The sequence below is a fragment of the Amblyraja radiata genome, chromosome 22 (assembly GCF_010909765.2).
Source record: "Amblyraja radiata isolate CabotCenter1 chromosome 22, sAmbRad1.1.pri, whole genome shotgun sequence".
Taxonomy (NCBI): domain Eukaryota; kingdom Metazoa; phylum Chordata; class Chondrichthyes; order Rajiformes; family Rajidae; genus Amblyraja; species Amblyraja radiata.
In genome coordinates, this window is record NC_045977.1 from 35,599,016 (window position 1) to 35,613,848 (window position 14,833).

At 44.1% G+C, this 14,833-nt stretch overlaps 1 protein-coding gene and 1 long non-coding RNA gene across 2 annotated transcripts; both read right to left on the reverse strand.

Moving 5' to 3' along the window:
- Positions 1 to 557: 557 nt before the first annotated feature.
- Positions 558 to 13,912, reverse strand: LOC116985912. The gene is made up of 3 exons (XR_004415370.1): positions 13,902 to 13,912; positions 12,322 to 12,325; positions 558 to 774 (listed from the first exon to the last, which is right to left on the reverse strand). It is a non-coding gene; the product is annotated as an uncharacterized LOC116985912 (long non-coding RNA).
- med9 (mediator complex subunit 9) lies at positions 975 to 4,279 on the reverse strand. Its single transcript, XM_033041030.1, has 2 exons — positions 4,140 to 4,279; positions 975 to 1,541 (listed from the first exon to the last, which is right to left on the reverse strand). Exons 1-2 carry the CDS (start codon positions 4,220 to 4,222, stop codon positions 1,325 to 1,327), a joined length of 300 nt encoding a protein of 99 aa, XP_032896921.1. The 5' UTR covers positions 4,223 to 4,279; the 3' UTR covers positions 975 to 1,324.
- Positions 13,913 to 14,833: the final 921 nt, after the last annotated feature.

Sequence of the window (14,833 nt, forward strand, 5' to 3'; positions counted from 1 at the left end):
ATTTTTGTCTACCTTCCGTGTTATAGCTGTTCAGATAACAAATTTGCCCTTACAGAATTCATGGCACAAAAGTTTGAGACGCAGAATAAAATTCATGGAATATGTGGGGGAAAAGAAAGAGTAGCTAAATACAAAATTTCTTTTTTAATGCACGTTTCTTGTGCATGCACAGATGGCACAGCTCCATGTTACAGGAAGCTGAGATACCAACCATTTTCTAGGAACACTCACCTCTCCCTCTATAATGCAGGGATCGCTGCCAGCAGTGTTGAATGACAACCAATTTTACAACTGCAAGCGTAACACTGCTATAGGTTTTCTATGCTGCTTCCTTATACGAAAATCTGCAAGAATTGAAATGCAACAAATCCAAATTTTCCAATAATTGATTGATTCAAAGATTGGTAACAAGCCCTTCAGCCCACCGAGCCCATGCCGACCATCGATTCACACCCGGTTCTACGGTATCCCACGTTCTCGTCCACCCTCTGCACTTTATGGGCATTTTACAGAGGGCAATTAACCTACAAACCTGCACATCTTTTGAATCAATTCAAATGAACTTTATTTTTCTGTTAAGAACTTTGGTTTCTGCAGCCAGACAACAAAAATAAATAATTTTACAACTCAATTCACACAATGTGGGAGTAAAGTCCGCTGTCGAGGCCAAGTCAATGGATATTCGCAAGGAGGAGAATGACAGATTCTTGATTGGTAAGGGTGTCGGGGTTATGGGGCGAAGGCAGGAGAATGGGGTTGAGAGGGATAGATCAGCTATGGTGGAGTAGACTAGATGGGCCGAATGGCTTAATTCTGCTCCCAGAACCTAGGCACGTTTAAACTGTTGCACCTGGAGGAAACCCACACGGCCACAGAGGGAACATACAAACTCTGTACAGACAGCACCCAAGGTCAGAGTCGAACACGGTTAGGGCAGCTCCGCCAGCAGCGCTATGATGGAAGCGCCCCTTCATAACTTTTTGGTGTTTTATTAAAATATCCGAAATTAATATCTTGTGCTGACTCAAACCACAACAGCTCACTAAAGCATCATGTTCCTTCACATACAAAATGATCTGTGAAGATTATTCAATGCAAATGTGGAAATAATGAGGCATGGCAAAGTTATTTTAAACTTGAAATAAATATTTTTACAAATACCAATTCCCTTGGTGCAAGGTTTAGCATTGCGCTTGCAACTCGAGGTTCTCTATAAAGTATAATTAAACACACAAAGTTGCTCAATTTGTAGTTCTCCACTCAGCAGGTAAGTGAAGAGAACCCGGAATGGGAATTTTCCCTCTCGGTGAAACACAGCAGCTCCCTATGCTTTGGGGATATCAAACATACAGAGGCTCTTGTACTTCTGTAGAAGTTCGCTCTTCGTGCGGACCTGATCACGCAAGCTCTGAAGCTGCTGCTGCTGTTGTTCGGGATTAACATCAATCCCAGGCATCGATGAAACCATGTCCCTGGTATCCTGCAGCTTGGTCTTGAGTTTGTTGAGCTCTTGGTGCACTTCTTGGCTGTCTTTGTCCATGCTGCACTCAGCAGTAGAAGCAATAGAAAAAAATCATTGCACGCAATTTAAAAATATTTATCAAAACATGCATAAAACTTCAGTCTCCAACTGCAGCACAATGTTCTAATTTCTTTAGAAAGATAGGAACTGCAGATGCAGCTTTGCAAAAAAAGAGTGTAGGAGTAACTCAGTGGGTCAGGCAGCATCTCTGGAGAAGTGTAGTTTAGAGATACAGCACGGAAACAGGCCTTTCGGCCCTCCCAGTCCGCACCGACCAGCGATCCCCGCACACTCGAACTATCCTACGCACTCGGGGCAATTTACAATCTTCACCGAAGCCAATTAACATATAAACCTGTTTAAGAAGGAACTGCAGATGCTGGAAAAATCGAAGGTAGACAAAAAGCTGGAGAAACTCAGCGGGTGGGGCAGCATTTATGGAGCGAAAGAATGGGTGACGTTTCGGGTCGAGACCCTTCTTCAGACCAACGTATAAACCTTTGGGAGGAAACCGGAGCACCTGGAGAAAAACCACGTGGTCACAGGGCGAACGAACAAACTCTGTACAGACAGCACCTGCAGTCAGGATCGAACCTGGGTCTCTGGCACTCTAAGGTGGCAACTCTACCACTGAGTGGGACCCTTCTTCAGACCTTCAGTGAGCCTGGCAGCATCTCTAGAGAAGGTGGATATGTGATGTTTCAGGTCGGGACCCTTCAGACGATCAGACTGGTCTCGACCTGAAATGTCATCTATGGTCTCCAGCGAGGCTGCCTGACCCGCTGAGTTTTGTGATCAAATTTTTCTGATCAAACAGCAATCAATCAGCAAATTTTGTTTGACATTTGTAGGACTTATTGCAATATCGCATGAAATTCATATGAAAAATAAGAAGCTCTGCTGCCAGCGATTCTTATTCATATTCTGGAACAAGCAACAAAGGGGGACTTGCAAACTAATGTAGCATGATGATACAGTGTGAACCAGTGAGGAAATATTAATTTAAATCAAAAGCATCTGTGGCCAAACTCCCAGCTTGTAGCAAAACCTCTCATCTTTGTTTGATGGGTATTCCTGAATCTAATTAACTCTGTGGCCTGCAAAATTGGAAAATAGAGAGGTTCTCATGATCGCTATTCATGTCCACTGCTAAACAGTGCAATGCTGTGTTCAAATTCCCCAGCCCCAAAATAAACGAAATCCAAACGGAATTACTCATTAATGTAGGACGTAAGTGATTCTTTTTCAATTAAACGGTGCAGCTGGTGACTCTCAGCACCAGAGCACTGGGTTTAATCCTGACCTCGGGCACTGTCTGTTTGGAGTTTACATGTTCTCCCTGTGACCGTGTGGGTTTCCTCGGGGTGTTCTGGGATAGTTTCAATTCCCAAAGACGTGGGGGTTTTGTAGGTTAATTGGCCTCTGTAAAATTTCCCCTAGAGTGGACAAGAAAGTGAGATAACATAGACCTAATGGGAGAAGGTGATTAATGGTCACCTTGGAAGCCACCAGATGACCCAAGTTATCAAAGACTACCCATATCCACGCCATCATCCTTCTCCTGCCGCATCTGTGGAAGATGTGTAGATCCCACATTGGCCTTGTTAGTCACCTCTAGACCCAATAAAGCAGTGGGTAGAAGTCATTGCTGATCCGAGGGAATGCTGAAGAAATAACCACCATCGCAACATTATATATTTTCTTATCTTTTATCCATCCTGCTCCATCACCTCCGCAGACCCATCTTCTACCCCTTCTCCTCCACCTTATAATCGCCCCATCAATGCACCTCCTAGCCCACCCCCTCAGCCCATCCTTCTATCCTATCTCCTCCCCAACAACAATCTACTCATCTTCATCACCCGCCACACATCTTCTCCCCCCACCCCTCATACCAATTCCCTCCACCTCTTAACTTCTCCCCCCCACCCCTCTCACACCTTCTCCACCCTACCTACCCTCCCCAATACCCCTCCATACCACCCCCGCCTTCTCCCCATTATCCACAAACTATCCCTACATCCCCTCTTCTTCCATCCCCTCAACTCCTCCCAACCCCCAAAACCTTTCACTCTGTCTCTCCTCCCCTCATCCCCCTCTCCCCTCTCATCCCCCTCTCCCCTCTCATCCCCCTCTCATCCCCCTCTCCCCTCTCATCCCCCTCTCCCCTCTCATCCCCCTCTCCCCTCTCCTCCCCTCATCCCCCTCTCATCCCCCTCTCCCCTCTCATCCCCCTCTCATCCCCCTCCCCTCTCCTCCCCTCTCATCCCCCTCTCCCCTCTCCTCCCCTCTCATCCCCCTCTTCCCTCTCATCCCCCTCTCCCCTCTCATCCCCCTCTTCCCTCTCATCCCCCTCTCTCCTCTCTTCCCCCTACCTTCCCCTCTCCTCCTCCCCTACCCTCTCTCCTCTACTCCCCCCTCTCTTCCTCTCCTCCCTTCCCCTCACTCTCCTCCCTTCCCTCTCTCCCTCCCTACCCTCTCTCCACTCCCCTTTCTCTCCCCCCTCCCCACCCAGCAGAGCGGGCCGGGCCGGGCCTGGTTGCCGGGCCTGGGCGGACGGTGATTCTCAGCCTGTGCCCCGGGCCGGTCCCCGCAGCCCCGGCCCGCTCTCACTCACCATTTAATGATGTCGTGAAGGACGGGCAGGAAGGAGCAGTCCTCCAGCGTTATGGAGGAGGCCTTGGTCTCCACGTCCGCCATCGCGACCAGTCCGCAGTCCGCAGTCCCCGCCCCACCGTGACGCTGCTTCCTGGGCTCTGCACCGCCTCCTCCTCCCTCCTCCTCCCTCCTCCTCCTGCCCTGACAGAGATAGACACACAGTGCTGGAGTAACCCAGTGGGGCATCTCTGGGGAACATGGACACACAGTGCTGGAGTAACCCAGTGGGGCAGGCAGCATCTCTGGGGAATATGGACACACAGTGCTGCAGTAACCTAGTGGGGCATCTCTGGGGAACATGGACACACAGTGCTGGAGTAACCCAGTGGACTATCTATGGGGAACATGCTATATAGAGTACTGGAGTAACCCAGTGGGCCAGGCAGCATCTCTGGGGAACATGGATACATAGTGAATGAACATGACATAATAACATGAATATAGACTAGGCTCTTTGGATCACAATGAACACGATGCCAAGATATATAGAGTCTCCTCTATATATCCCTTAATTCCCATCCTATTTAAAAACCTCTTAAATGCCACAATCTGCCTCCATCACCATCCCATCATGGCATAAAACATAAAAAACCCTGCCCCAGACCTCTCCTTTAAACGTTGCCTCTCTCACCTTAAAGCTGTGTTCTCTAGTCCTTGACACTTCCATCCTGGGAACTGAGTTCTGAGCGTCTACTCTATGTATAAAGCTGTTTACATTCTATTATTTGTCCATTCAGAAGATTCACAAAAACAATGTTTAGGCTTCCTTGGAGAAGTCTAAAGAATTGTTTTGATATTGTTTGGTAAATTATATTCTTCCTCCAAATAGTGGATAGGAGGAAGTTACCATTAACATGATGCAGATGAAAAAGAAGTGGAATGGAGAACAAATTTTAAAAATACACTAAATCCTTTCCTTGCTCTTTGCACAAGGTAGCAGTGTTATTCTACAGTATAACAAAGATTGTGATCTGTTCAAATAATCATTTGGTAACACTTGCTTAATAGTACTCTTTCATATGTGTCTTTCCTCCTTTTCAGTCATCTTTTCCTATTTTTCTTAAACATTTTGCTCTTTATTTATTTTTTCCCCCTAGTACCAGATAATATCATTACCACATTCTGTAACTTGAAGAGAATGTCCCTGGCTGGTGTTGAAGGTTCATAGCTATAGGCTTTGTACTCAGCTAGGATTTTATTAAATAAAAGACAAAAAACATCTGACAACTTAAGCCCCGAAAGACAGTCTCTACCTTTTGTACTATTGTGTGTCTCATGCTTCATCGCATTTTAGCTGGTGTAGATTGAAAGTGAGAACGTCATTGTGCTAATTCCACTTTGTATGGCCTGTACCTTCACTACACATCGAAACTTCATCGAACAATGTGTTCTTTGTTATTTGGGTAAGGCTAAGCGTCATAACAGTCAAGAAAACTGTTCAATGGTTGAACATAATTGATAGGGCACAGTACTTTAAAAAAAATTGCCTTCTATTGTTTGATTTTTTTTATCCCATTGTGCAAATCAGGACCAAAGGCTCCAGCGATGTGGAATGGAACATTTTCCCCTGTAGTTTGTAACTAATCTTGGGGAAGGTAAAGCACATTTGGTGCACAACCTTTTTCACCCAGGGTCATCCCCTCTTCTCCAAGCTACCATCGGGCAAAAGGTACAAAAGCTTCAAAGCCTGCACCACCAGCTTCTTCCCCCCCCGATATCGGATTTCTGAACGGTCCTTCCATAAACTAGAGTGTAATCCTGATCTTCCAACCTATCGCATATTAGATTTTGGACTTTCCCTCTGGATCTGTTACATGACAACGCTGAAAAACTATATTCAGCACTCTGGTATTTTATTTCTCTTTGCTCTACCTGTTGCACCTATGAAAGGCTTGGTTGTATTTATGTACAGTATTCTCTAATTTAACAGGGCAGCACACAAACAAAAAGTTTTTACTGTATCTCGGTCAATAAACCAATATCAATACAAAACACAAAATGCTGGAGTAACTCAGTGGGTCAAGCAGTGGGTCTGTAGAACATGGATAGGTGACCTTTTGGGCTGGGACCCTTCTTCAGACTCTGTCGCGTATCCATGTCCTCGAGAGATATTACCTGATCTGCTGAGTTACTCCAGAACTATGTGTCTTTTTTTTGTAAAACAGCATCTGCAGTTCCTTGTGTGTACAAATACCAATACAGTACCTCAACACTAAGCAGAGAAAAGATAGCCTAGTTTAGTTTATTGTCATGTGTACCGAGGTACAATAAAAAGCTTTTATTGCGTGCTGTCCAGTCAGCGAAATTCAATGCTTGATTACAAACAACCCATCCACAGTGTACAGACACATGATAAAGGGAACACCATTCAGTATCAGTAGTGTTAGTCCAGTAAAGTCTGATTAAAGATAGTCCGAGGGTCTTCAATGAGGCAGATACTGTAGTAGCTCAGGAGTGCTTTATAGTTGTTGGTAGGATTATTCAGTTGCACGATAACAGCTGGGTAGAAACTGTCCCTGAATATGTGGCACAGTGGTAGAGTTGCTGCCTTACAGCACCAGCGACCCGGTTTTGGTTCTGACTATGGGTGCTCTCTGTATGGAGTTTCTACGTTCTTCCTGCGACTGCATGGGTTTTCTCCGGGTGCTCCGGTTTCTTCCAACATTCCAAAGACGTGCAGATTTTTAGGTTAATTGGCTTCCAATAAATTTTCTCTATTGTGTAGTGCTAGAACTAGTGTTCCAGTTGTCGGTCGATTGTTGGTTGATGCGGACCTGGTGGGTCATAGGCCCTGTATCCACGCTGCATCTCTGAACAAAAGTAGAACGTCCCCACCGACTCCAGGGAACCTCTGGCCCATGACAACTGAAAATGAAGGATGCCGGATGGTACTGGAAACATCTGGAATATCAGGATGTATCAGGAATACCCCATCATCCCCTTCTGGCCCATTTGTGAAGGAGCCTACTGTTACCACACTGACCTCATCAACCCACTCCGGGCCCACTAAACTGAAGTGCAAGCAAATTATTTTTGATTTTAGTGAATTACCTGAAGAAGAAGAAGGTTTCAAAGTCAAGGTCAGTTTATTGTCACAAGTACCAATTAAGGTACAGTGAAATGCGAATTACCATACAGCCATACTAAACAAAAACAGCAAGACCCACAACTACATAAAAGTTAACATAAACATCCACCACAGTGGATTCCCCACGTTCCTCACTGTGATGGAAGGCAATAAAGTCCAATCTTCTCCCTCTTTTATTCTCCCGTGGTCGGGGCAGTCGAACCATCCACAGTCGGGGCGATCGAAGCTCCCGCAGCCGGCGGTCGAAGCCCCCGCGTCAGAGAGATCGAAGCTCCCGCGCCGGGGCTGTCTAAGCCCCTGTGGCATGGAGTTCCCGAAGTCAGTCTCTAACCAGAGACTGCGAGCACCGAGATGTTAAAGTCCGCAGACTCCCGCGGTTGGAGCCCCAAAGTCGATCCCTGACAAGGATCACGAGCTCCGTGCTGTTAAGTCCGCAGGCTCCCGCGGTGGAGCTCAAAGTCGGCCTCCAGCAAAGGCCGCCAACTCCTCGATGTTAGGCCGCAGTGCGGACAGAGATACGATACGGAAAAAAATCGCATCTCCGTCGAGGTAAGAAATTAGAAAAAGTTTCCCCCAACTCCCCACCCCCCATATAAAACACGCTAAAGAACACTAAAAACATACATTGCACACATACAAACATGTATGCTGGCACCACCCGCCAGATTGTTATATTGAAATAAGATTGAATGCTAATCAGTGGAGAGTTTTGTGATTTTTCCATTTCTAAATTTACCTTCAGTAACTCAAATTGCACAGAAGCTGGTGTAACTGGGTATCATGGCTTCCAAAGATTGAATATTGGGATGGGCCACAATGGAGATATACAAACAATATGCAGTGCAATAGCCACTTACTATAGTAATTAAATAGGTTTGTAAAACTGATTTCATGGATTGAGTTTTGCATAATTGCACTAATAATAGTTTGCACACCATGGGGATTTTTTTCTATATTAGACCCTTTATTTAAATATAGGACATTGTTACCAAAAATGTATTCATAATTGAGAATGCAGTTACTATAGGCTCCAATCAATGCTTAAATGTAGTTTAGGTTAGTTTAGCGCGGAAACAGGTCCATCAGCCCACTGAGTCCATGCCGATCAATGATTCCGCACGCTAACACTATCCTTCACAAACTAGGGAAATTTACCAATAAAGCCAATACAAACCTGTACATCTTTGGAGTGTGGGAGGAAACCGGAGCACCCGGGGAAAACCCGTGCAGGTCACGTAGAGAACGTACCAACTCCATACAAACAGCAGTCAGGATCAGACCCAGATCTCCAGTGCTATAAGATAGCAATTCTACCACTGCACCAACATGCCAATTGATATCAAAGTAAAATTGCTGTGAGTTGCAAAGCACAAAATAGACTCAAACATTTAGTAATTTGGAGGAAAATGTATTTGACTCCAATTTACTGACAACTATCCATTTAATAATAATAATGCAATGATAACAGAACCATTCGATAGTCAATTCCAAAATGAACCAGTCTCCTGATCACTTCATCATTGGTGAATGTGATCATCAGTCTGGAAGCTGTTGCCAGGCAACTTCTTTGATGGTTATTCTCTCTCTAACTAAAGTCAATGCTTGTTTAGATGTAGTATTGATCAATTGCCAACCTCACCTTGAAGAACACCTCAAAACACAGCTGGTGTATTTAGCTATCCTGAACCACATTCTTTGTCACTGTGACAACTATTTTTATTTGTTGCTGTTAAACATTTATATTATTTTTCAAAAATTATCTAATTACAAGAAGAATAGACAGAGACACAAGGAACTGCAGATTCTGGTCAAGTGCTGGATAACTCAATGCATCAAGTAGCATCTCTGGAGAACATGAATTGGTCACGTTTCGGGTCGGGACCCTTCTTGCTGCTAATATCTTTACCAACATTTCTAATTGCTTGGGGTGTCAGAGACTTACAGAGTGGAAATTTGGATTCTTGATTAGTACGGGTGTCAGGGGTTACGAGGAGAAGGCAGGTGAATGGGGTTGAGAGGGAAACATAGAAACATAGAAATTAGGTGCAGGAGTAGGCCATTCGGCCCTTCGAGCCTGCACCGCCATTCAATATGATCATGGCTGATCATCCAACTCAGTATCCCGTACCTGCCTTCTCTCCATACCCTCTGATCCCTTTAGCCACAAGGGCCACATCCAACTCCCTCTTAAATATAGCCAATGAACTGGCCTCGACTACCCTCTGTGGCAGAGAGTTCCAGAGATTCACCACTCTCTGTGTGAAAAAAGTTCTTCTCATCTCGGTTTTAAAGGATTTCCCCCTTATCCTTAAGCTGTGACCCCTTGTCCTGGACTTCCCCAACATCGGGAGCAATCTTCCTGCATCTAGCCTGTCCAACCCCTTAAGAATTTTGTAAGTTTCTATAAGATCCCCTCTCAATCTCCTAAATTCTAGAGAGTATAAACCAAGTCTATCCAGTCTTTCTTCATAAGACAGTCCTGACATCCCAGGAATCAGTCTGGTGAACCTTCTCTGCACTCCCTCTATGGCAATAATGTCCTTCCTCAGATTTGGAGACCAAAACTGTACGCAATACTCCAGGTGTGGTCTCACCAAGACCCTGTACAACTGCAGTAGAACCTCCCTGCTCCTATACTCAAATCCTTTTGCTATGAAAGCTAACATACCATTCGCTTTCTTCACTGCCTGCTGCACCTGCATGCCTACTTTCAATGACTGGTGTACCATGACACCCAGGTCTCGTTGCATCTCCCCTTTTCCTAGTCGGCCACCATTTAGATAATAGTCTGCTTTCCTGTTTTTGCCACCAAAATGGATAACCTCACATTTATAGGTAGGTCAGCCATGTTTGAATGGCGTAGTAAACTTGATGGGCTATAACTTATGAAATTATGGAAACAGGCCCATTGGCCCAAATCATCCATGCTGAAGATGTTGAAGGATTTGACTCACATATGACTTTCGGGAATTATTCCAGGCATCAAAATCAATTTCCCACAAGCACAATTTATTTTATTGCCTCAATATTTATTTGGTTGCATTTATTGAGAATATTATTGCAATTTTGCATTTCTGCCACTTACAATCCCCATTAGCGGAAGTCATATCTGCACACTATTACCCAGATAGTGTTAATGTGACTTTTGAGGATCATGTTATTGTTTGCAGACCAACACTAGAAACCTAATATTCTCAGGCTATCTAAAGTTAACATTACAGCTCAGTGAGATCAACAGGATGTACATATCTGCCACCTGTCTGATATTACACATAATGTTTGATTAACATCACATAATGCAAGAGCATGTTTAATAAATCTTGTACTCATCTTCACATGATAATGTTTTAATGTTTTAATTTCTTTCATAAAGGGCTAAAGGGATAAGGGGGTATGGAGAGAAGGCAGGGATGGGATACTGAGTTGGATGATCAGCCATGATCATATCGAATGGCGGTGCAGGCTCGAAGGGCCGAATGGCCTACTCCTGCACCTATTTTCTATGTTTCTATGTTTCTAAACATTTTGCTCTGTAACTATTTGAGTAGCATAGTGCAATAATTAATCTCATCTTGAATGCAAATCTACGCACTTTATAAGGCCCTTTGTTTACCGAGCGGCAATATATTTCAAGGGATTGGCATTAATGACTGAATATGGTATCTTCAGTTAAGTTCTTGGAAAAATAGAAACAATAAAAATGTTGGCCTTTTGTCCAGCATGGAATATTCTAAAAAGTAGCTCAGGAAAACTTATACACAAATCTCTTTAGACTTCAGACTTTAGACTTCCACGCCGACCAGCGATCATCCCATACACTAGAACTATCCTACACACTAGGGACAATTTACAATTTCACCAAAGCTAATTAACCTGAGGGTCTTTGGAGTGTTGGAGGAATCGGAGCACCCAGAGAAAACCCAAGCAGTCACAGGGTGAGCGTATAAAGTCTGTACAGACAGCTGTATGAACACAATTTAGGCGTCAACATCTTTAGAATAACTAATAACTCATTATTTGTTTTGATTGCTCTTTTTCTTTAAGAGTAATCCATAAATCAAGAGTAATCCAAAAAAAGATTGGGATAAAAAATCCATGGACGTTTCATAAATGCCTCTTAATATTTGCAGCAACCATGCACGACCCCTCACATTTGGTCTTTAAAAGAATTATCAATTTTTTTAATCAATGCCCCTTCCATTGACACCATCAACACTTCAGATTGCCTCGGCAAGGACACCAGCATAATCAAGGACCTCTCCAATCAGCAAGAGGTGCAGAAGTTTGAAAAGACACACCTCCAGATTCAGGGACAGTTTCTTCCCAGCTGTTATCAGGCAACTGAACCATCCTACAGGGTTCAGGTCAGAGTTGTCCTGACCTCCCATCTACCACACTTAAACACTATCTTTAATTGGACTTTATCTTGCACTAAACATTATATTCTGTATCCAGTATCTGTACACAATGGACGGCTTGATTTTAATCATCTTTTCGCAGACTGGAACAAAACACTTCTCACTGTACCTCGGTACACGTGACAATAATCAACTAAATAAAACTAAACTAAACTTAATACAGAACAGACTCATACAACTTGGAAACAGGCCCTTTGACCCAACTCGTCCATGCTGGCCAAGATGCCCCATAGGAACGGTTAGAAAAAGATGAAACCTTTAAGCAGAATATTATGTAATTATTTCAGCAACAAATTTACATGCAGATTCATTTTCTATCCATACTGATTTGAGAAGGCGAGCGCCCTGACGCATCTGTGCTTAACATTGAATTTCACATGTTATGTAATTCATACCTAGCTTTATCCTTGCATATCTTCGGGGAGATAGTCTGAGCAGTGCCATGGAGACAGCAATTACTTCAAGCATAAGTATTCTATTGTGCGTTCAATTTTTTTTTCTGGCATAACAGGATGAAGAGAAGATTTCATGATTAACCTGGAACAAACACATTTTAAATCCTAATCAAGATATTACAATAAAACTACTTATTGGAAATTAAAGCAAATATGTTTCACTCTTGTTACATAAATGACAAGACTGCAAAGATTATTTCACTGTTATTGTTTTATGTTGGTTATTATGCTTGTGTTATGCAATGCTAATTGCTGGCACTCTGATGAATGATCTAGCCAACTATAATCCTTTTATCCGAATGAATATATTCAGCACAATGCACTAATGATCGTTACAAAGCCTTTGCTTTTCCTCTTCTCAGATGCACAAAAGTTCTGTAATTTTACTGTTTGAAATTGAAAAGAGTGAGAGACTGAATGGAATGAATCATAAACTGGCAGAATTTTTCATTGTGAACAGAATAGGTTGCAAAATCAATTCATAACTGTTTCATGATGGTTTTAACATTTTAAGTATAACTGGGAATATAACTTTAAAAACAGAGGTGGACAATTCAGAGAAACTTTCAGAAGTAGTTACTTCCAAAAGGTGGTTTGGGTAGCAATCACCTCCTGTAAACAAAAAGATGTAGGATCATTCGACTTTAGAGATACAGTGCGGAAACAGGCCCTTTGGCCCACCAAGTCCGTGCCGACCAGCGATCATCCCTTGCACGAGCATTATTCTACATGTTAGGGACAATTTACAATTTTTACTGAAGCCAATTAACCTACAAACCTCGACCCAAAACGTCACCCATTCCTACTCTCCAGAGATGCTGCCTGTCCGGCTGAGTTACTCCAGCATTTTGTGTCTATCATCAACCTACAAACCTGCACGTTTTTGGAATGTGGGAAACCGGAGCACCCGAGAAAACACACACGGTCAAAGGGAAGACGACTCAGTTGCCTAATAACAGCTGGGAAGAAACTAGCCTTGAATCTGGAGGTGTGCATTTTCACACTTCTATACCTCTTGTCATAATAATGTCATAATCATGTTATAAGATGTAAGTCAAGAGTCAAGAGAGTCAAGAGTGCTTAATTGTCACGTGGACCGATATACTGTTATTCACGTTCTTTTAAAGTAAGTGTGAACATCAGATCTTAGTTATGAGAGGTTGAAGATGTCCACAAAAACTTCAGCAAGTTGATCCACACAGTTTTTAAGAACTTGACCAGGTACATCATCAGAGCTGGATGCTTTCAAGTACGTTACAAAGATAACTCAGGACTCTGAAAAACTTAAGCCCAAGCATCCAGCAGATAGTAAATTAAAAGTAAATTAAAAGTAAGTCTTGAATCCACATTCAGACCAGCAATTACTGATAAGGAGGAAGAAAATAAATATTATAAACCATTTTCATTGTTGACTGTCAATAACTTTACACAAGATCTTGGTGTTTGTTTACATGCATTGTAAACAGAAAAAGGAAATGTGAACATGGTGTTTTTCTAAAAACCGTTCACTGAACCTGGACTGTGCTGGCAATGTTGAGATTTATTGTCTGTCTCCAATTGCCCTTAAACCAAGAAGGGAGTGAACCAGACTTTCATGTCTTTGGTCCCATGGAGATGAGATTTTACTCTTTGGAAGATGCAAGTCAACCAGACAAGCTTTTACAATTCAATCGTTGTGCATTTACAATTAGTAGTTTTAATTCCAATTTTATTCAAGGACACAAATTTAAATTTCCCAGTGTCCATTATAGGGATAAAACGCACACCTCTGGATCAAGGTCCAGGATACTCTTGGACACAAAGTGCTGGTGTATCTCAGTGGGTGAGGTAGCACAAAGATTATCTACCTCAGACTATCTTTAATCGGACTTTACTGGACTTTAACTTGCGTTATACATATTCCTTTTATCATGTATCTGTACACTGTGGCTCTTTCTGTCGTATTCCCCCTTCTCTGCCTCCCTCTGCACTGAGAGGTCTAATGGCGGAGCTGGCGGCCTCCAACCTGGGACCGACCTCGAGGCTCCGGAGGCAGAGCCAGCCAGGACTCACCAACGCGAGGCTGGCCGAATTCGGAGCTGTGGCGGCATTCCAGTGGCAGCGGCACGACTCGGGGCTGAGATGGTGCTCCGGTGAGGGCGGCACGACTCGGGGCTGAGACGGCGCTACGGTGAGGGTGGCCCGGCTCGGGGCTGAGATGGCGCTCCGGTGAGGGCGGCCCGACTCGGGGCTGAGACGGTGCTCCGGCGGCTGAGGCGGCGTTCCGGCGGCGGCGACCTGAATCCGGGGCTCGGCCGCGGGCCAGTGGACGACATCGTCGGGGGCTCGCGGGTCACAGGCTGGTGCCTGTTTTCCGGAGCTCCCGCGGCAACAGCTGCGTCCGCTGGACTGGAGGGCGGCAGCTTCGACCACCCCGGGCCGCGGAGCTTGAACCGGCCCGTTCGCGGAGCTCGGTTGAGCCGCGGGACTGACTACCATCGCCCGGTGGGGTAACAACATATCGCCTCAGCGCAGAGGGAGAATGAGGAGGGAAGAGACAGTAACCTTAAGACTTTTGCCTCCATCACAGTGAGGAGGCGCCTGGTGAATTCACTGTGGTGGATGTTAATTTGTGTTTATTGTGTGTTTTGTTGTTTATTATTATATGTATGGCTGCAGGCAACGACATTTCGTTCAGACCGAAAGGTCTGAA

Bases quoted from the DNA above. Each gene is read 5' to 3' on its own strand.
- med9 (XM_033041030.1), bottom strand. From the start codon at position 4,222: ATGGCGGACGTGGAGACCAAGGCCTCCTCCATAACGCTGGAGGACTGC. The intron at 1,542-4,139 runs GTGAGTGAGAGC...TGCTGAGTGCAG, and splicing joins CTTCACGACATCATTAAATG to CATGGACAAAGACAGCCAAG.